Source organism: Diplotaxodon limnothrissa, linkage group LG20 (genome assembly GCF_057381915.1).
Source record: "Diplotaxodon limnothrissa isolate DT_005_m linkage group LG20, D_limnothrissa_male_GT1.1, whole genome shotgun sequence".
Lineage (NCBI taxonomy): Eukaryota > Metazoa > Chordata > Actinopteri > Cichliformes > Cichlidae > Diplotaxodon > Diplotaxodon limnothrissa.
This window is the reverse complement of record NC_140615.1, coordinates 25712293-25732598: the sequence shown is the minus strand read 5'-3', so window position 1 is coordinate 25732598 and position 20306 is coordinate 25712293. Positions and strand designations below refer to the sequence as shown.

General features: G+C 40.1%; 3 protein-coding genes across 3 annotated transcripts; 2 read left to right on the top strand and 1 right to left on the bottom strand.

Moving 5' to 3' along the window:
• The first annotated feature begins 3451 nt into the window (after positions 1-3451).
• ptpdc1b (protein tyrosine phosphatase domain containing 1b) lies at positions 3452-6759 on the top strand. The gene is made up of 9 exons (XM_085345331.1): positions 3452-3497; positions 3933-4098; positions 4245-4325; positions 4439-4557; positions 4634-4771; positions 4873-5876; positions 6130-6312; positions 6408-6518; positions 6628-6759. Exons 1-9 carry the CDS (start codon positions 3452-3454, stop codon positions 6757-6759), a joined length of 1980 nt encoding a protein of 659 aa, XP_085201457.1.
• A 22-nt stretch (positions 6760-6781) lies between these two features.
• fbxw12 (F-box and WD repeat domain containing 12) lies at positions 6782-11484 on the bottom strand. Its single transcript, XM_085345329.1, has 10 exons — positions 11290-11484; positions 11171-11208; positions 10898-11064; positions 9651-9775; positions 9019-9225; positions 8769-8933; positions 8390-8600; positions 7722-7903; positions 7452-7582; positions 6782-7308 (listed from the first exon to the last, which is right to left on the bottom strand). Exons 1-10 carry the CDS (start codon positions 11386-11388, stop codon positions 7209-7211), a joined length of 1425 nt encoding a protein of 474 aa, XP_085201455.1. The 5' UTR covers positions 11389-11484; the 3' UTR covers positions 6782-7208.
• Positions 11485-12448: 964 nt separating this feature from the next.
• LOC146611015 (protein Wnt-7a) lies at positions 12449-19980 on the top strand. The gene is made up of 4 exons (XM_085345330.1): positions 12449-12519; positions 13121-13347; positions 15853-16124; positions 19498-19980. Exons 1-4 carry the CDS (start codon positions 12449-12451, stop codon positions 19978-19980), a joined length of 1053 nt encoding a protein of 350 aa, XP_085201456.1.
• The last annotated feature ends 326 nt before the right edge of the window (positions 19981-20306 follow it).

The following is a 20306-nucleotide window of genomic DNA, read 5'->3' as shown; positions in this document are numbered from 1 at the left end:
GAAATACAACGAACAGGCGGGCTAACTGCTGACCTGTAGCGGCGGACACATGTATATCTGCTGCCATCTGTAGGAAAAACTGAGTATTCGAATAAACGGTATAGGATGCTGACTCTTTTGGCAAAGCTACGGAAGAGGAAAAAGTGGGCACATCCCTTTTTTTTCTTTTCCAGAATTTTTTTTCTTAGAATTCTGGAAAGAAAAAACGTGGCTCTTATTCTCTTCCATACAAAGAACGTGCCATGTACACTAAAACAAAACTAGCTATTTTACTACTTGCTTCATAAATGTAACTTTTTCCATTGATGTTTGACAGTTTGATCTTTGTTTTGTCTGTCCGTGAAAAATATCTATTGCCACTGAGCAAAGTGCATCCCTAGAGCAAATTTGCATAAAACAAAAGGCTTTGTACAGTAGGAGGGTTTAACTCCTATGACCTGATACAGACTTAAGAGCAGAAAAAACCCTCAGAAGTTAGTATAGTTAAAGTTCATGAAAATGCAACTGGAAAAAGACAGGATGTATGGCATTTTTGGAAGTGTTACCAGGAAAAGGTTTTTGCTCTCTAACATGGCAGCATTGCTTAGGTTTGCACAGATGCTTCAGAGAAAGCCAGAAGACTTCTGAAAGAAGTCCTCCTTTCAGAAAGAAGAGATCTTGATGCCCAGCCCCACATTTGCTGAAAACCAAACACACCATACCAGCAGAAATACCTCATACTAACTGTCAGCACAGTAGTGGAGTGGTGATGATTTGGTCTTGTTTTTCAGCCACGGGACCCAGACACCTTGCAGTCATTGACTATGCTGTCAAATGTGAGGCCATGTGTTTGACAGCTAAAGCTTATCTGAAAGCGGGTCGTGCTACAGGACAATGTACGAGCACAGAAGCAAATCTACAACACAAGGGCGGAAAACATTTTAAAAAATCAATGTGTTGCAATGACCCAGTCAAAGTGCAGACCTCAACATGATTAAAATGTTGTGGCAGCACCTCAACAGAGCTGCTCATAAATGAATACCTGCACCTCCATGAACCAAAGCAATGTTATTAAGAAGAGTAGGTCAAAATTCCTTTGCAAAGATGTGAGATGATATGGTGATAAGGTGATAAGGTCATGTATAAAATGTTTAGTTGATGTTATTGCTGCTGAAGGTGACCCACAAGTTATTTAATTGTGCGGTAGTCTTGGTTTTTCACAGGACTGCACAGAGTTCTGCAACAACCTTTTTTTTCCCCACATGATTGTATATATGATGGAAAATAAGGAAAAGCATAATAACGTCTCTTTATGTGAATGTATTAATGTTAGTTATCACCTTAAATACACAGAGGCACTGTACATAAATACATTATCTATGTTTTCTCAAAAAACTATGTGAATACAAGAAAACTGCATGTAATGGAGGATTTTATGGTAAGTTATTTCATTTTTACTGTGACTGTTTCTTCCATCCCCAGTATTCTTCTTCACCTATAAACCAGATTTGTAAGCTTATTGTAAATCCAGTCTTTAATGCTTGTGGCAGAGCTGGTTTCTGACTGAAGTGCACTCTGTTAAATTAACTTTTTCAGAATTGACTGAAAAGGACCTGTTATGTTTATGGTTGGAGATAAGAGTGTGTAGATTAAATCTAAGCATCACATGCTTGTTTGAAGGGATCACAAGACATGTCTTGTGTCGTGCAGTCACTTGTTTTGTCACTTGTGACCAGAAACAGTGATTTCATTAAGTTGGAACAGTATCATTGCTAGATTTAAAAAACAAAACAAAAAAGCAACCTGACTGATAATATTTTACTCCTGGAGGTGAAAAGTTCAATACATTTATGTGACAGCTTCTAATATTTTTCTTTACACTTGACTGTATTACTGGGATTATGCATTGATAATCAAACTCACCCGGATTTCGCCTTATTGACATTTGATGTCATGAATTTGAAACACCTTTCTCCTTTTTCCACTGTCACATGCTCAAGACCGCACAGGTGGATTTGGTGTATTGGAGTAACAGAAAATTGAAAAATGCATTTTTAGATGTTATTTAAAATATTACTCATTACTCGTATTGTTTATTTACTCACATAAACACAAAGAAAATAGTAAAAAGTAATATAAAACCTTGTGAAAATAGAGTGTTTATGCACACTGATGCAGCCATTTGAATGACAGTGGTGCATTAATATATGCTGAAAATTTTAAAACCCACTTCACACAATAAACAATTTTAGTTTAGATATAATCAAGTCAATAATGTTTTAGTCACATTTGACTGTGATATGAACAGCAGCATTTTACATTAAATTGAGATTGTTGCCTTTGCAGTCTCTTGAAAAGCTTCACACAATAAACTGATCTCTCCTCTCTAACCTGAAGCTAACCAGCTTTAGCAAGATAAGCCAATAAGATTTTACCAACTTGCTATGCCACTATGATCCTACTATTTGTCACAGCAGAGTTTGGAAGCTTAAGTGTACTGATATTAGAAATCTCTTTATGTCTGTTCACATCTAAAAATGTTCTTATAGTTAATAAAATGCATAGTCTACATAGTGCAATCCAGTTTGGTCAGGTGTTACGAGAATATTATGTGTGTACTAAAAAGCAAAATTTGCATTAGATCATTAGAAGGCAATGCAAATGTGGCTAGTGTTCTGTTGAGGAGTAGAGGCTCTCTTTTATACCCGTTCCTGATAAGATTAGTAGTCTAATCTGGGAGGAGTCAAGAATATCCTTACATTCAGGCTAAGGATCTTGTACACGTAACTAGTTGGGACACAATCTCTGCTTCTTTTCAAAACATATCACATATTTATTTATTCCCGGTCTGGTGGGATAGATAGATTCTCACAAAGGAGCACACAGGATCGAGGGGAACTTGTATTGCCCCCACAGGAGATAATCTGCGACGAATCAAATAAAGTAAGGCCACAGGATTGACTTTACGCAGAGCCGGGGATGGAAAGATGGAAAGATGCCAGTCAGAGCTGTTGAGGTTGATGTCAGAAATGGTGGCACTATTTGTTCGTGAGTCAACTGCTGAAGGTAAATAACTGATTTAATATTTTTCTTTTTATTTACTTAGTTTTCATTGTTCGATTGATTGAAGCTGTTTGACATTTGGTTCTTCTGCATGCTGGTTTTAAGGGGTAAGAATAAATTCTGTAATATGATGAGGTAAAAGGGGGAGAAAAAGCTAACAATGGCTGATGGTAAATCCTTTGAAACTGTTTAATATGCTTTACATTTGACTGCAAGTGACTTATGATGTTGATCTTTGACTGTTGCTGAAAACAGTTCTCTGTAACATGTTACATCTAAAAATATTTTGTTCTCTCAGTATCAGTCATACATGATTATGAGTTTTGACATCCAGTTATTTATGAGATACATTTTTCTAGAATCCATGATCAAGGCTCTGCTATGACCGTCAGCCTAAGTGACTGTTCATATGGCATCCCATGCAAAGACAAGAGGTGGATTTCTGATGGAATACAGTAAGTATAGTACAAATGCTGCAAACCCTTCAGTTTAATAACTAAAATGTTATTAACTGATGAGCTACAGTTGTATTTTTACTTCACCAATAAAGCCACATCAAAGTCATGCCAGAACAGTAGCTATTTTTACTGCAACGCGCTGATAACTTGCAATGCCAAACAAGGATTAAACACTTATAAGTGAGCACTGATGATCTTAACTATTTAGGTGTTACAGTACAGCCTACATTTGACAATCTCTGTGCTGTGCAACAGTTGTGTATTTGAGACTTCTTAAAGGATTTTGACACTATCGCTAATCAAATCTCTAATCAAATAACTCTGATTTACATTTAGAGAACAGATTTAAGCAAAGGAAGCTTAAAAGAAATGAATGTGTGATATTATATATTTTTTATTATTTTCCCTTTTATTTTTCTATAATAACTGCAGTCAGAGCCCCCAGATCAAAGTACACAATGGTAGGAGAAGCCATACGTTATGTTGTCCCTGGGCATATGCAGTGCTCAATCGGTTGTGGAGGTCAAGCCTGCAAGTATGACAATCCAAGTTATTGGAGTGATGACCAACAGGCCATTAGGGGCCTCTACTCATCCTGGTAGGCAATCTTTGTGCTTCAGTAGTTAATTTACCAGAATTCTCTGTTTGAGTTTGATGTTTTCAATTTTAATGTCTCTTTGAAGTCCTGTTAGGTAAACTGAGAAAGGTGGCTGCTATGTAACATACACTCCACTGTTGTTGTAGGATTACTGATCACCTTCTTGCCATGTCCAGACCTTCAACAGAAATCATTGAGAAGTATAACATTATTGATCAGTTCAGAAGGTATATGAAACTTTGCGGTCAGCAGTTTTCAACGTCTATCTGAGAATGCTCAGATAAAATAAGACTAATGAAGTGTTCTCTATCTCTGTGTGTGTGTGTGTGTGTATGTGAAGGAATGGTATTAAAACAGTGATCAACTTGCAGATCCCTGGTGAACATGCTAGCTGTGGCAATCCACTGGAGCTACAGAGTGGGTTTTCATACCTCCCTGAGGTCTTCATGGAAAATAACAGTAAGTGCTTTATGAAATTCCTGATTCAGCAGTGTAGAGTTCAGTAAATTTAACCAAAAACATTTTGCAATTTCAGTTTATTTCTATAATTTTGGTTGGAGTGACTATGGCGTGGCCAGCCTCAGCACTGTGCTGGACATGGTGAAGGTCATGGCCTTTGCGCTGCAAGAGGGAAAAATAGCGATCCACTGTCACGCTGGTCTCGGCAGAACAGGTAGCTTTGCGTGTAGTTTCCTATAAAATCTGTTTGAAATGGTAAAATCTTTCATCTGCACACTACACAGAGGTAACAAAATGTCTTTTCTGACCCTCCAGGTGTTCTGATAGCATGTTTTTTGGCCTATGCTACTAGAATGACAGCCAACCAGGCTATTTTATATGTACGTGCCAAACGCCCTAATTCCATCCAAACCCGAGGTCAGCTGCGTTGTGTCAGACAATTTGTTCAATTCCTTAACCCCTTAAGGAGTGTGTTTTCCTGTGCTGAGCCTCGATCCAATCCAGTTACTCTGTCCCAGTACCTGAACCGTCAGAGACATATGCTGCATGGCTATGAGAGGAAGGAGTTGAGGCACCTGCCAAAGATTGTTAAGTTAGTGTCTAGGCTGCTGCTGGACATTGCAGAGAATCGACAGGTGATTGAGGAAGATATTCTGGAGGCCCCTGATATCCATGACATTGAAATGTGTCTCAGCATTATCGAGAAGATGGATATTGATATAAAGGAACCCCGCTTACCAGGTTCACCCACTTTACCAAGACATTTTAACGAGCCCCCCATCTTCTACCATCGTAAAAGTCTGAGCTACAGTGAGTCCGACTTGAGACGGTTGGGGTCAGAGCTGAACCTTCTCACGCATCCTCTGACCTCCCTGTCACAGAACAATATTGAAATGTTCATTTGCCTATCTGAGTTCCCCGCTTCCCAGTCTCATGGTTGTAGTAGCAACACATCCGATACCTCCCACAACTCAACAGGCTCACTTTGGTGCGTTAAGAATGAGGAAAACCAAAAAGATGGAGCCATTCTGCTGAAGAAAGTGAAGAGGAAAACAATCCAACGTAGCGAGTCAGTAGGAAACAATGAACCTACCAAAAAGGGTAGCATATTGTCCAGATGGAAGGCTGAGCAGAGGGACGAGCTAGGAATGAATGGGGTGAAATCTCAAGGTAAAGAGGAACAATCAGAGGTGCCATTTATCACCCTGCAGTCAGAGTTGTCCCTGGATTCCAGGAGATTGCTTGTGGCACAAGCTCTGGCAGTGGACCTTTTTGTCGATGGGCATGAGGAACACAACAGAAAAGTTTTGACTTGGCAGGTATTTAACTCACATTAGTATTAGAGTGGTGATAGCAGAAAAAGAAAGCTTAGTTCCACAATGCTTTGTCTGTATGCAGTTCACAGCCACACCTGCATGGAGTGTTGTTCAAAGCCACTCCCAAAGCATTTTTGTCTTTGCCATGTATAGTTTTTTCCTGTGTGACAAAATAGTAATAATAATGATAGAATAACAGAAACCCACTCAATCTTGAAATGGATTAATACAGAAACACGTGTATTCACGTATGCAGGCAGAGCTAAATCAAGGAGGTGCATGGGAAAGGCTGTGCATGGAGCGAGATCCCTTCATCCTCACTGGACTCATGTGGGCGTGGCTAGAGCAGCTTAAAGAGCCAGTCATCTCTATTCAGGATGCCAAAGCCCTGAACCCCGACGAGACGGATGCTCAAACGATCCTAAACACACTCGATCAGGTCAGTGTGTGCAGTTTAAGATTTAATACAAAAGCAGTATCACATTAAATTGCTCCAAAGTGTTTAGTGTAATCCTCTTTGTCATCTTCTCTTAGGCCCCTAAAGAAACATTAACATGCATATTGGATTGCATGGCTCACATGCTGAAAATACCAGAGGAGATTGAAAATACATTCCTGAATCGTACTATCAAGGCTTTCACCTGGGTAACAAAAACCAACACACTGAATCACTTGTGATCAATTGAATAATTCAGTTCATGTACGGCTTCTAGTTTGTTCTGACAACTCAAGAATCACGTTTGTGTTTTAACAGGTGGATATTAATTCAGAGGACAGCAGCAAAGTGTACGAGTCCATGATCAGAGTCTTAAGGTGTATTCTTGAGGACATGAGATCTGCAGTAGAAGCAGATGAGACGCCCACGTCTCCCTTCCCTGTAACATAATATATAGCCACTAATCTATGTTTGGTGCACTGACACTGTGGAAAGACAAGGATGCTTTTGTGCCTTGTGTCAAAGTTGTTTAATGTGTAATATAAACATTTATATGTTAACCTGCCTCAGTAGATTCCAAATAACATAGTGAAAAACAGCTGATGAGAATACTGTATTCTTTAAGTATGCTGGGCCGTAAGCCTGGTCACATTCAACACATACCTCAGCTCTAAAAGCGTAGCGCTCAAACACAAATCTTACACTTATACAGACTTCTCACAACACAATACTACTGATGCCTTTCTCATAAGTACCACAGGGATCCTTAACTGTATTACTTTCATTTATATTATAAGCATAGTGCTACCAAAGAAAATGCATATAACAAAAAAAGAAATGTTGATCCCTCTAGTGAGTGGTGCAAACTAAATGCAGGCACTTTTGTGAGGCTGTGATGCTCAGGCATTGAAGGAATAAGCTTTTAGGACATCTTTTCCATCATTCCCTTCAACCGATGCCACAATGCTGGAGTAGTCACAGGCGACGTGAGTAAACCCTCTGGAACAGAGTATGGTGTAAATATTATGTGATACTCAGGTCATAATGTCAAAGACATGCTTGTTTTCAGTAATTATTGATGATAAAATGGCATGGATAGTGTTGATACAGAAGGGATACTAAAAGACCACAGCTTACAGTACCTGGACATTGTGTGAGAGCCTCCCAGTAAGTGGTATCGGCTCTCCAGTGTCAACCCATAGTCTCTGTCATTTTTCCAGGTTAGCACTCGTAAGGAAAGGTCCTTGGATGCTGTTACAACACGAAAACTGTCCTGCAACATGAAAACAACATAAACCGATCATTTACAGGCACTAATATTGTGAACTTTTCACAAAAATGGTATTATGTAAATCAAGAATTTCAGCAGCTAATGGGAATGTCTCTGAATTCCAAATGAGGAAACAGCCTACCACACATATGGAAGAGATTGGCAGAGTATGTTCTTTAAAGCTAGCAAGCATGACTCCTTTCAGTGAGTAAACCCATAGTTGTTCACCAGCTGCCAGCACTATGCAGTTGCTATCCTTGGCTGCTAGGAGGATGTTTGAGGACAAGGCATTCAGTGTCAAGGGGAAAGACTCGACCTGCTGGACTAAAATGTAAAGGAGACTCAGATTACACTTGTACAAGGCAAATATTTAAGAAAATATAAGAAAGTCTAGGCTTAACATGTGGATCTAAAATTACAGCAATAAGACTGGTACATCATTTTTTCCAGTTGAAAAACCGCCTTTAAAACAGATCTGTGGGTGCGCTGCTTTCTGGTATTTCAAAGTTGCAGTGAGTGCTGTACTTGGCATGTCGGGCTTTTTTGTCCCTGAAACATCACTCACCAATATTGTGTTCAGAAACAAACGTAGATACACAGTTTTCTTTAACACTTTATTCTAATTTACTTATCTTATATATGTGTTGAAATCATGGAATTTTTATTATTCGAGGAAGTAAGCAAAACTCAAAACGACAAATACATCAAACTGCATATGTTCAAGTACCTGCAGTGGCTGTAAAGAGTTTTCCTTTTTGTGTTTTAAAGTCTGACTTTTACTAGTTAGTGTGCACATATCTGAGTCCTCACCTATGATCTCGGATTTGTACTTAGTCTTTTTCATGATGATATCAAAGATGGTTATATCATTTTTGTGTTCGAGGTCGTTGTGGTGAAGGACAGCCAGTCTGGCAGGCTGGGTGGGTATGAAGACAGCAGCCCGGCACCCAATGACTGGCACAGACTGGCAAAGGGGCTCTTCATCCTCCGACGGAGAGGTCAAACTCTCAGTGTAAAACACCTAGCAGAAAAAAAAACAAAACACAAAATGCAGAACTCTATATCTATAAATGCTTTTGACTACTCCAACTGTGCAACATATATTTTCTACATGAGTCACTTATACAGAGGTAATGTGGTAAAATAATCAGCGTACAGCAGAGCCGCTGAAGACAATATAAACAAATACCTTTGGAAAAAAATCGTTATTCTCCGTAGTTCCAGCTGTGATCCATTTCTTGTCAGGTGAAGCGAGGAGTATGTTGACACTAAAGGTGTCATACACTATAATACTGGACTTTTTAGTCAACGAAGGACCTGCTAGTGTACACACAGATCCCTGACCAGTTCCAACCTGGAAGGCAATATAATAAATCTTACTTTAAAATGATTGTATTTCATTTTCTAATAAGAAACTTAGAAATGCTGTGGTTACTTACGGTTAGAAACCAATCATTGTCTATGTTGTACTGTAGCAGTGTACAGTGTGATGAGGAAGTAGAAAAGGAGGCCAACTCCTGGCCAGTTTGGCCTTGCCAGGTCTTAATCAGGCCCTGAGAATCTGCTGTGATCACAACTTCATGCTGTTCATCACTTAAAATCTTCATCAGAGGACTCTGTACAGGACTACACCACAGGGGCTCACCCTGAGAAAAAAAAGGGTGCAACTGTGTGTTACTGCCTAAGTGACAAACATTTCTCCCAGAAGACTTTCAAACAATACAGGAGAACCGTCGGAGAGATTTTGGCTCAGCAATAAAGATATATACTGTTACAGAACAGTACAGCACGTGTAGTATTTCTGCGTTAACTTTGTGGCACTGAAGATCTAAAAAACAAACAAAAAAACCTCATGACTTATTAGAAATGTATCCTCCAAGCTTCAGTACGGACAGAAAAGACCAGGATTTGACACATAATGTTCAGATTTGATATGTTTCCTGTCAGAAATTCAATTTAAGTCAGAAGTTTAAAGCAAAGGCGATATTTATCTAGCTGAATGCACAATTTATGTTAAGCAGATAAAAATAAGACACTACTTTGCAATGGTGCAGATACTTCTAGCACTGACGTTTTGGATGTTCCATGCTCGGACCGTCCCATCAGAAGAAGCACTGCAGACTGTGGCGTTGTGGCTCCAGAAATCTGGAAGCTGGCTTGAAATTGCCTTTAGGTAAACAAACCCCACAACCTGGCCTGATGGAAAGGAAAACAGACCACAGACAAAGAAAATAGACATAAAGAACGGCATGCAAGCCTGAATTGTCACATTTTTGTTTTGCTATTTTTTTTAACTTATTTTAATTTTGGTTTTATTTTTAGTTTGAGTTAAGTTAGTTTCTACAGATCAGTTGCTAATTTGCGTTTCGCAGTTTAATTTTTTTTTTAAATAAACAAAGTTTGAGTATTTTTGTCTTTAGGGGTAGATTTAATAATAAGCTCATAACGGGTTTTACGTCACAAATGTGTGATTAACTGTCGACTTCTTTGTGCCTATTTTGTTGACAAATAAAGATAATTATAAACTGTATGTTTTAATAACATTCTCACAATCTGCAGAGTTGTGTATATTCTGTCACTCCATGGTGGCAAGTATGTTGTTACGTTTACTTTTTTTTAATGCAGCAGTATGCCGGGGCAGCGGGGTGAAAGCAGCTGTGCCAGCAAACTGATCCAGATGACCAGGAAGGCTGGTCATCTTCTGGGGGTGGAACTTGAGCCTGTGGCGGAGGTGTCTGAGAGGAAAATCCTCAGCATCATCCGCGGGCTCGCTGCTCTGATGCAGGACTGAGCGCTACAAGGGAGCTTTTCCAGCTGTGGTGGTTACTGGATTATCTGTAATTACTTCTTACCCCATCCATTAATGACACTTTCTCCCTTTTACACCAAGGTTCTCATATATGAGATACTGCACTGTATAATCTTTATAGTTGTACTCCAACTGTAAGAGTTTGATCCTTTCCAGGCTGAGATTGGTAAGTTTGAAGTGATTGACAATCCTGGCTGTCACTATACTCAGAGTTTGTTTCTATTTTTATTGCATTGAGCATGTAAAAGGCACGGACATTTTCCTCAGCAGTCAAGATTAATACAAGATTATTTTACGTTTATTTATTTCCTTTTCAGCTTAATTTCATTTTTCAGTGTTTAAAGTTGATTCCTGATATTTATTCATTTACTCCACTTTCTTTCTTTTTTTAAAAAAATTGTTGTTAGCTAAAATATTTTGCCCTCCTTCTTTTAGTTTAGTTCTAGTTAACTATACTAACAATGATGTAAAGGAGACTCCAGTGACGCGCACACACATACAGACCACACCTGTGTGCCCCCTGAGGCTTTTGCAGGTATAGCCTCCTGTGCGACCTTTCGTCATGTTCTTCTCCAAGTGGGATCGTCGCAGGAAGTATCTCTTCCAGGAGTGATTCGCCTGTTCACTCCCCAAGACTGCGAGGTTACAGAAACCCCAGCGCTGCAGACACATCCTCCTGAGGAGAGCACACAGTCCAATGTTTACATGCGCGTTATCACGATTTCCACGCCCATCGACTTTTAATATCACGCTTTATGTTATAAAACTGGCAAACAAATCACCTCCATAACCAAGGAGTCTCTGCAGCTTCATGCCAATCCTGAAATACAGATTTGCAATCAGACACAAGTCACAATTTTTGTTATTTTGGCGCTACTTCCGCATGGTGGACACTCCTTACCTTACACACACTTGAAACATTAATTAAATCTTCCTGGGTAAGAAATGTAAAAATTTGAATCAGGCAGTCATCGATTAGCTGCGGTTCACAGGAGTCCATGGTGGCATCGATACGGCGTTAAACAGATATTCCCGCAGAGACTGCCTTTATTTTTTCTCCTCAGTAAGTTACAGAGAAAGTGCGACAGCAAACGGGTAAGCTACGGAAGGAATCCAGGGACAAGGAGGGAGAGTTCGCTTTAACCCGCAGTGTCCTCGCTGCACCACCAGATGTCGCCATCATCAAAGACAGGCGATCCACAGAGTCTGGGACGGAGACGCACAACAGTTTGCGCGCACCAGACGCATTGTGCGTGGACAAGAGACCGGCGAATTCTACTTTTGGGTTTAAAAAAAACAACATAAATCCACATACAAAATTCAATAAAGGCGTAATTTAACCGGGGGTTGTCAAAAAGAGTTGAGAGAGTGGGCTACTCTTCAATCAGATTCTCTAATCGGTTTAAAAATCTGATCTTGGCTTTAATCAGGATCGTTAAATATTCTTCTTTTTACTTTGCTCCTCTTCTTTTTGGAAAGTGTGACATAAACATAGTTAAATGCAGTGATCCAAAAATGTTAACCTGGGCAAAATAAAAGTAGAAGGCTTTAAAATGAGTTAACGCGTTGAGTTATTAATATCGCCCTTTAGGTAAACCCTAATCAGCCAAGGTGAATGAAGAAGAGAGGAGTGTGCAGGCTTGAAAGCGTGTGTGTGTGAGTGTTTCTGTTGAGATTCAGCCCTGGCGGGATTCTTCAGCAGGGCCCCATGGCTCCTATGAACACGCCCCAGATAGATGAAGCAGATAAATATCCAAGACCTGCGGGTAGTAGAGGAACTGTGAGACAGAGATAATCGCACTTGCTCACCCCAAGAGTTACCTGTGACACCCTCGCAATGACAAGAGGGCCCGGCGATAGGGGCCACGTAATGGGATTTTTGGATGATACCCTAGTCGGTGATTTATAAAAGTACCGAAACATCTGCTGCTCTTTTTTATGCTTTTCGTCACTTTGGACTTCCTCTGGAGTTACCTGAGTCGTGATCGACCGGAGCGTAAGGGAACCGAGTGATTAATCAGCTCCACGAATCGTTGCATGAAACTGAGAGCTGGGCCGAAATGAGTCGGAGAACACGACGCTGGATTTTAAGAGTTTTACTTTGCCTGGGAATTGTTTACTTGAAAATCGGGTGAGCAGCGTTCATTTGAGTTCTCATCAGTTGCCGTAAGTCAGTCACAACACAAAAGACTTTAAAAGCTGAGGACTGGCGGATTTTTAAATGCTGTCGGTCCTTCAGAAACCACTCCTGAGCCCCGTATTTCCTCAAAAGCAGGTAGAAGCACGCAGTTGAATAAATAAAGCCAGCGAGGAGCGTGGACTTACATGGCAGTTGCTCTTATAAGTGAATCACGCTTTCTTTATTATGCCTTAATGATCATAAAACGCATACATTCATAATAGTTCAAATGATATGAAACTGTAGGCTACTGTAGGTAAGTTTCAGAAATACTCTTGCGGTGCACCTGAGCTCGCACATATGATAGAATCTATTGTAAAGAAAAACAAACAATTATGTTGATTCCATCTCCTCTTGATTTGGAATTACATAGTAAAAGCATATTTAATCCACACGGACGTGTTAAATGCTTGGAGTATTACACCAATTTATAACACCAAACAGGAACTCGGGGTGCATCTGTTTTTAGACTGTTATGTAAAATTAAAATTAAGCTAACAAAGCTAAGAAGCTGATGGCTGCTTTCTCAGTCATATCCATCTTCCGTTTACAGTGGTTTCTCATCGGTGGTGGCCCTAGGTGCGAGTATAATCTGTAACAAGATCCCGGGTTTGGCCCCAAGACAACGGATTATCTGCCAGAGTCGCCCCGATGCCATTATCGTCATCGGAGAGGGAGCCCAAATGGGCATCAACGAGTGTCAGTTTCAGTTCAAAAACGGGCGCTGGAACTGCTCTGCGCTTGGAGAAAGGACTGTCTTCGGAAAAGAGTTGAAAGTGGGTATGTTGCTGTCTGTTAACGTTTGCTTAGCCTTCTCTCTGAAACTTTAGTTTTCCTCCCAACAGCAAACACAGTGTATTAACCACCTTTGCGCATTGTGCGTAAAACAGCCTTTGCATTTGGCTCTTTTTATGATTTACCTCCAAAAATTGACATGCATCACATATGTGTGTGTGTGTTCACTGTCACCAGTCAAGCACCTGCACATCATAAATATGAAAAATCATCTGTTTTTCATTAATACATTGTTGGATTTATACTATCAGGAGTCATTCACATCTGGGTTAGTCTTGCGCCCCACGTTTCAATGAGTAGGGCTCTCCGAGGTATCTGAGTCCAGCATGGTAACAAAACTCTTGCCACTGTTGGCAGCTTTTCTTTTCAGCCCCTAGAGTCTCTAGAGGCACATTTCCACTGGTCTTTATCCTTCTAGTGATGGGTGGCTCTCACTGTAAGGATGTCGGTCTTACCACGGGTATAAGTTACAGTGAGGAATAGCCAAGAGGAAAGCAAGACATGAAAGTACTAAATAAGAGAAACAAATAAATCCAAATCGAGTTCCTGCAGCTGGAATAAAGTTTCCTGTAAAGAGGGATGAACTCCCTCCAGGGGATGCTCAATTATCTTTGAAGTTTTGTGGCTTGTTTGCTAAAATGGATTAAAGATTATTAGATAGTGGAAAGGAAAGTGTTTGCTCAAGACTAAAGGCATTTTATCTTATGATGCCTTTATGGCTACAGGTAGTGGAAGGCTTAGAACAACAGAGGTGGCTTTGTCAAACTTTTTACCTAGCATTAAAAAACATGAAATATGTTTTTGTTCCATCCCCAGCTAAAGATAATAAAATTTAAAAATCACAAATAGCCCTATGCACAATGGTTAGTAGCTTGGGCCAGCTGTTGGAGGCTGCTGCTTTGGAAAGAAAAGTTTATCTCTTCATGCTTCTAAAATGAAAACAATGCACTTGACAGTCTGTCCCCTTTTGAATGAGCGCTTTTAGCCAATCCAGAGTTTTGGTCTGTGTGTCCAAAAGAGGAGTTTAACTCTATTGCTTGGACAGCCGTACCAAATAGATTGGTTTCACTGATCAGATTTAGCTTAGAAGATGAATGGTTGTAAATGAAAACCATTGTTGATCCCTGGGCTGAGTGGAGCTGTGTAGCTTGCTATTGTTCTGGAAGCAACAATTGGAAATGAATGAGCAGGGTGACTGACACAATGTTGACGCAACGTGCACTAGATTTGAGACAGTTTAGACCTCGGCTATGTTTGCACTTGAACTTTGTAGTTGCACTAGTCTGAGATGAGGAACATACAAAGAGACTGCATAGTGAGAGGCTGAAGTGTGAGTAAACTGGCACTCCTAGTTCAACACGTACAGGTTTTTGATTTTTTTTCTACTTTCTTTTAAAGATCTTCCTTCTGTCATTACAAGGTTATGAAGTATTCATACCATCTCTTGTGGTAAACCCATGCACTCAGAAGTGGAGGGGAAAAATTAACAACGGTGCACCCAGAACTGACTACCCCGACACACCTTTTTTTTTGGCTCTGAGCCCATCAAGTCTATAAAAACGTCCAAATAATTGATGCCTCAATATGAGGGGTTTTTTTTTCAATGGCAAGGGCTCACATCCAAGTTGTTTATCAAAAACACGGCAGCTTTACGTAGTGAACTTGGTGGCTGGAGGAAGCATAAAGAAGGTATGATGTTTGTTATGAGCAAATAGTAACAAGAAGAGTTTATTTACACATAGATATGATGGATGATACACTTAGGGGTTTCCTGTTTGCATTATAATGAATCATAGATCTGAAACTAAAACATCATACTTGCTGATTTTGTTTGAGAATGCTAACATACATATTGGGAACATTTCAACATTGAATTGCTTTGTTTACATTACACTTGAGGTTTCAAATAAGACATTTAAAAGCGATATTAGACTGTCTCTCAGCTCGTTCGACTTGGGAGCTTTGCTTCAGGTTCTGTCTTTTGACTCCTGTCTGAGCCGTTTCAGATTAACCTTTAGTTATTTGTCGATATTTTCGCGTGTGTAAATGATTTGTCAGCTGGGCCTGGAACTAGATAACGGCAGAATGAAGATTCTGATGTGACTGCCTTATGAGTTTACACAGAATGTGACAGCTTCTAAGTGGATCAATAGCCCTTCCTTGCCGACAACTCTCTTATTCATACGGCTTTGTTGACGGTACGCCTGCAGACATTTTGGTTCACGGGCACGACAGTTTCCGGGTCAGGTTTCGAAACACTGTAGCCCTTGAGCGATATGTTAGTAAGACTGTAATGTAAGCACACATATTGTTAATAATTGACCTCTTTTTCCTATTTAAACAACCTCTTACATTCTGTGGTATTTCTTTTATAGTAAAGGAGAAACACTATAATCTTCCCCTCTTAATTAAATCTAAATGTGTGCCTACATTTTATTATTACACATCATTATCATAGTATTCATCACCTTTTTTTCCCCGCTCCCCTAGGCAGTAGAGAGGCTGCATTCACCTACGCCATCATCGCAGCAGGGGTGGCCCATGCAATCACAGCCGCCTGTACACAGGGTAACCTGAGTGACTGTAGCTGTGACAAGGAGAAGCAGGGTTTCTACAGTAAAGACCAAGGATGGAAGTGGGGAGGCTGCTCAGCAGATATCAGCTACGGCTTAGGCTTCTCCAAAGTATTTATTGACGCACGGGAGGTCAAACAGAATGCAAGGACACTCATGAACCTCCATAATAACGAGGTGGGACGCAAGGTAGGTAATTAGCAAGAGGACTTTGAAAAAGTCCTGCTCCGATCTCCACATCCTTTTTTCCATACTTAAATATAATGGTGAATTCATCTTAAGTAGTCTAAAGCTGGTAATGCTTTGATAGGAGTGAGTCAAAGCACTGAGCAGTGGGACCAAGCTTAAACAAGGAGTGGAATAAAAGATTGCTTTTAGCTGTCTAAGTGGCAGGGTTTGATTACAGCCCAGATCTCTGAACTGAAAACAGATTGACACAGTACAAAAAGGCATTAGCCCAGTCCCCCTCATGTTTTGCACCACTGGGACAGTATACAGTTACCTTTATGACAATCCCCACCCACAATTTCTCTGTTCGCACAAACACACATCAGGTGCAATGTGCATGCACATGCAGCTCGGGGCTGTTTACAGTTTAGCGATTGGGGCTGCTTGTCATTGGGTAATATTTGCTTCTATGGAGGCGTACTTTCTAATGCACAGGTTAAATTCACTGCTTACGTCAATTCTCAGAGTTTATTATATTTTTATTCACAATAAAATGCAAAAACAACCCCAAGCAAACAAACTAAGCAAAACATAAATGATCACAACATGAAAACATAATAGAAGCCAACAATATTATATTGAAAACTAGATTTTAGACAGTTTTTGTTAGAGTTAGTTTTAATTAGATGTTAATTTTAATCTTTTTTCTGTGCCTGTGTTTTTGTGTGGATGGTTGCATAACGCTGCAGAATGACAAAGAGACTCCAGTAGGTCTAGAAGTTGGAAACTGAGTGGAATAATGTGTCCAACAGCTAAGGCTTTGCCCAAGTTAACCCATATCCTCTCTCCCTCTCTGACTCTGCCAAAAGAGCCTGATTCCCACAACCGACACATTGAACGCAGAGGCTGAAAAGCCTCCTAACACAATAGTACCAAGCAGATAATTTTCTGCACCCATTTCAGGGCGGTGAATTCAGATTGGCTTTTCTGGACAGCTAAACTGCCTCCCAACGAAAAGGACTACTCGTGGATTCAAACTTTGAGCCGTCTCACTTATTTCCTATTCTTTCTGCAAATAAATAGACTCTCTGTTTTCCTTTACTTATGCTAATCAAAAGCAGTGACACTGAGCAGGAGCAGCGTTCACAGCTCCCTGGTCGAAGACGTCCACACAATGGCTGTCACAAGTGTTGGTCACAGGACAAGTGATGGATTAGGGAGTGAAGCCAATGTTTTTATGAAGTGGTTTGCTCAGGGAAAACTTGTTCTTTTTGGTCCTTGTTCACACGTCTGTATTTGGGTTTTTACTCCTTACAGTTTACTTGTCAAGAACACAGACACGTAAATTTCTCACGAATGGCTTTAGGAGACCGTATCGCATACCAAACACCTAGCATTTCAGAAAAAAACGGAAACTGCAATTGACCTTGTTGCTAAAGAAAACTGTAGTTTAGTCAATGGCACTTCTTATTGTCATCAGTTGAGGCTTTAGTCGTAATCCCAGTCACTCGGCGCCTTGTTGAGTCGCTCTTGACATTTGTGTGGTGTGTGTGGTAACTACACACACAGAGCCTGAAATCTGATACATTATTTTGGCTTCTGTGTATATGGTACCACACTGTTATGTGGTGGGGCTGTATTTAATCCCTAGCCGTACTGTATTTGTCAGTCACATTGTTTAATAAGCTGCACGTTTTTCACTGAAGTTGAAGTATGGATTGAAAGTTTTATGTAAGGATATGCAAGCATACACAGCAAATCCAGCATGTCCAAATTAACACTGTCGGATTTGATTTCAACACTATTAAAGTGTCTATATGGGTCCACACCAGAGAGTGTTAATTTAACTTTTTGGAGAGTTGGTACGTTAACTCTGATTTAGTGTTAAACACCAAATCTGTCTGGAGTTGATAATTTAACACTTGGTGTTAAGAGTTTATATATTAACTCTCAAAGAGTATTTTAGTTTAACCACGTAAGAGTTATCTTCTAATTCATTCTAAAAAGCGGGAATTTTACTGTTCTGAACTTCTAGAAATTTCTTTTGGAAATAAACATTTACTAAAAAGATGCAATGGTTTTTGAAAAACATTTATTCTGAACTGTGCACCACAATTTCAAAACATTTTCTGAAAGATGTAACAGTGTACATGGTCTCACTTTCATTAGAATTTTGTTTATCAAAAGGTCTGACATGGTAAATGCAAATAACAGCATTCTCATCACTTATTTCTTCAATACAATATGCATGTCCTTCATTCATCCCTTTGTGGAACTTCAATGCACTTCTGCTCTCCCCCATATTCCATCTTCACAAGCATATCCTGTGCGGAGATTGAATAAAAATTAGTTGACACTAATTAATGGCACAAATAATCCAGTAAACAATTGCAGCACAGTAAAAAAAAAAAAAAAAAAGGAATCCTCTTTGAGTCATTACTTGTGTAAAGTATTTTCCCAAAAGACAAAGACACAGGCAACAGGTAATACTGAACTAAATGTAAAACCTCAACCTTTTTAATTTTTACCTAAACCGTGTGCACAAAACTCTGGAGGGATCTATGCTAACGTAGAACCCAGTCAGGACGTCAGCTACTGCTGTTCGCTCTTTTTTTTTTTATGGGCGATCATTTTCAGGCTTCAAGTAGCACCATTATACCAATATTTCACATTCTAGACATTGTTTTAGGTGTATTTGACCAAAGGTTTGACTGAAAATTCACATGCAAGCTTTTTTCAAGGCTGTGGTATTTGCCCGCAAACAATACCTTTCAGCTAGCTAAAACAGAATATTATGCTATCAGCGAGCAACATGGCTAATGCCTTTCACACAGCTTTGTCTCAACTCCAAAGAGCCACAGAAGTAAAAGCTAATAATAATTGAAACAATCTTTGAAAAAATGACTTACCAAGCATGGCAAACAACTCAAATATGTAGAGCAAAATGTTCTGAAACGGCTTCACTTCAGCTTCGATTGGAGCCGTGCTGGGGGCGGAGTCTGTGAATTTACTCTATTGGTGTCATAGCCCCTGTAGGAGTTCAGAGTTAAGAGGTCAAGAGTTAATGTTTCCATTGTAACACCTCCAGATTTGACAGAGAAACACTCATTTTTAACACTCGATTTTAACTACTGTCATTTTACACCTCAGAGTTACATTAAAAGAATGTGACTCTGCTTAGAGTAAAATTAACTCTACTTTTGCAAGAAGACTATTAACACCAAAACATTTAACACTTTTGAATTTGCTGTGTAGTTTCAATTTTAATTACACACAAATTCTGATTGATTTTAATATGACCAGTGAAGTCATCATTATAGTACAGGAACTGATTGTAAAATAGTCATCACTGGAGTGTGTTTACTACCTTACTAAGCTGCTTTTCTGTGTCTAGGTGCTGGAGAAGAACATGCGACTGGAATGCAAGTGTCATGGTGTCTCGGGCTCCTGCACAACCAAAACCTGCTGGACTACACTTCCCAAGTTCCGCGAGCTCGGCTACATTCTCAAGGAGAAATATGCCCACGCTGTACACGTGGAACCAGTCAAAGCCAGCCGCAACAAGCGCCCTAAATTCCTCAAGATCAAGAAGCCGTACTCTTACCGAAAGCCAACGGATACAGAGCTGGTGTACATAGACAAGTCTCCTAACTACTGTGAGGCGGACCCCGTCACGGGGAGCCTGGGGACACAGGGAAGGGTGTGTAACAAGACAATGATGCAACACATCAGCGGCTGCGACTTGATGTGCTGCGGTCGGGGATACAACACACACCAGTACTCCCGGGTCTGGCAGTGCAACTGCAAGTTCCTGTGGTGCTGCTATGTGAAATGCAACACATGCAGCGAGAGGACAGAGGTGTACACATGCAAATGAGAATATTTATTGGATGGTGTGTGTGTGAGTCTGTGCGTGCGTGTGTGAGATGTATGCATGTGAGCGGTCTTGTTTTTTGTGTTTTAACGGACAACCTTTACAAGAAAAAAAGAGGCTGCTTTTACAGTCTTTACACACATCATGAGGAACTACTGTACTGCATATACAGTAAGCTAAAAATGAGGCACCATGATTCTTTTGCACAAAAGCTCTTCACCCCTCTTCTTGGACTGCTCGTTGGGATGTAGTGGCAAAGCATTGTGACAACCACTGTTAAAGGGGAAAAAAAATGTAGCCCGACATATGCGAGTGGGTGACCACAAAGG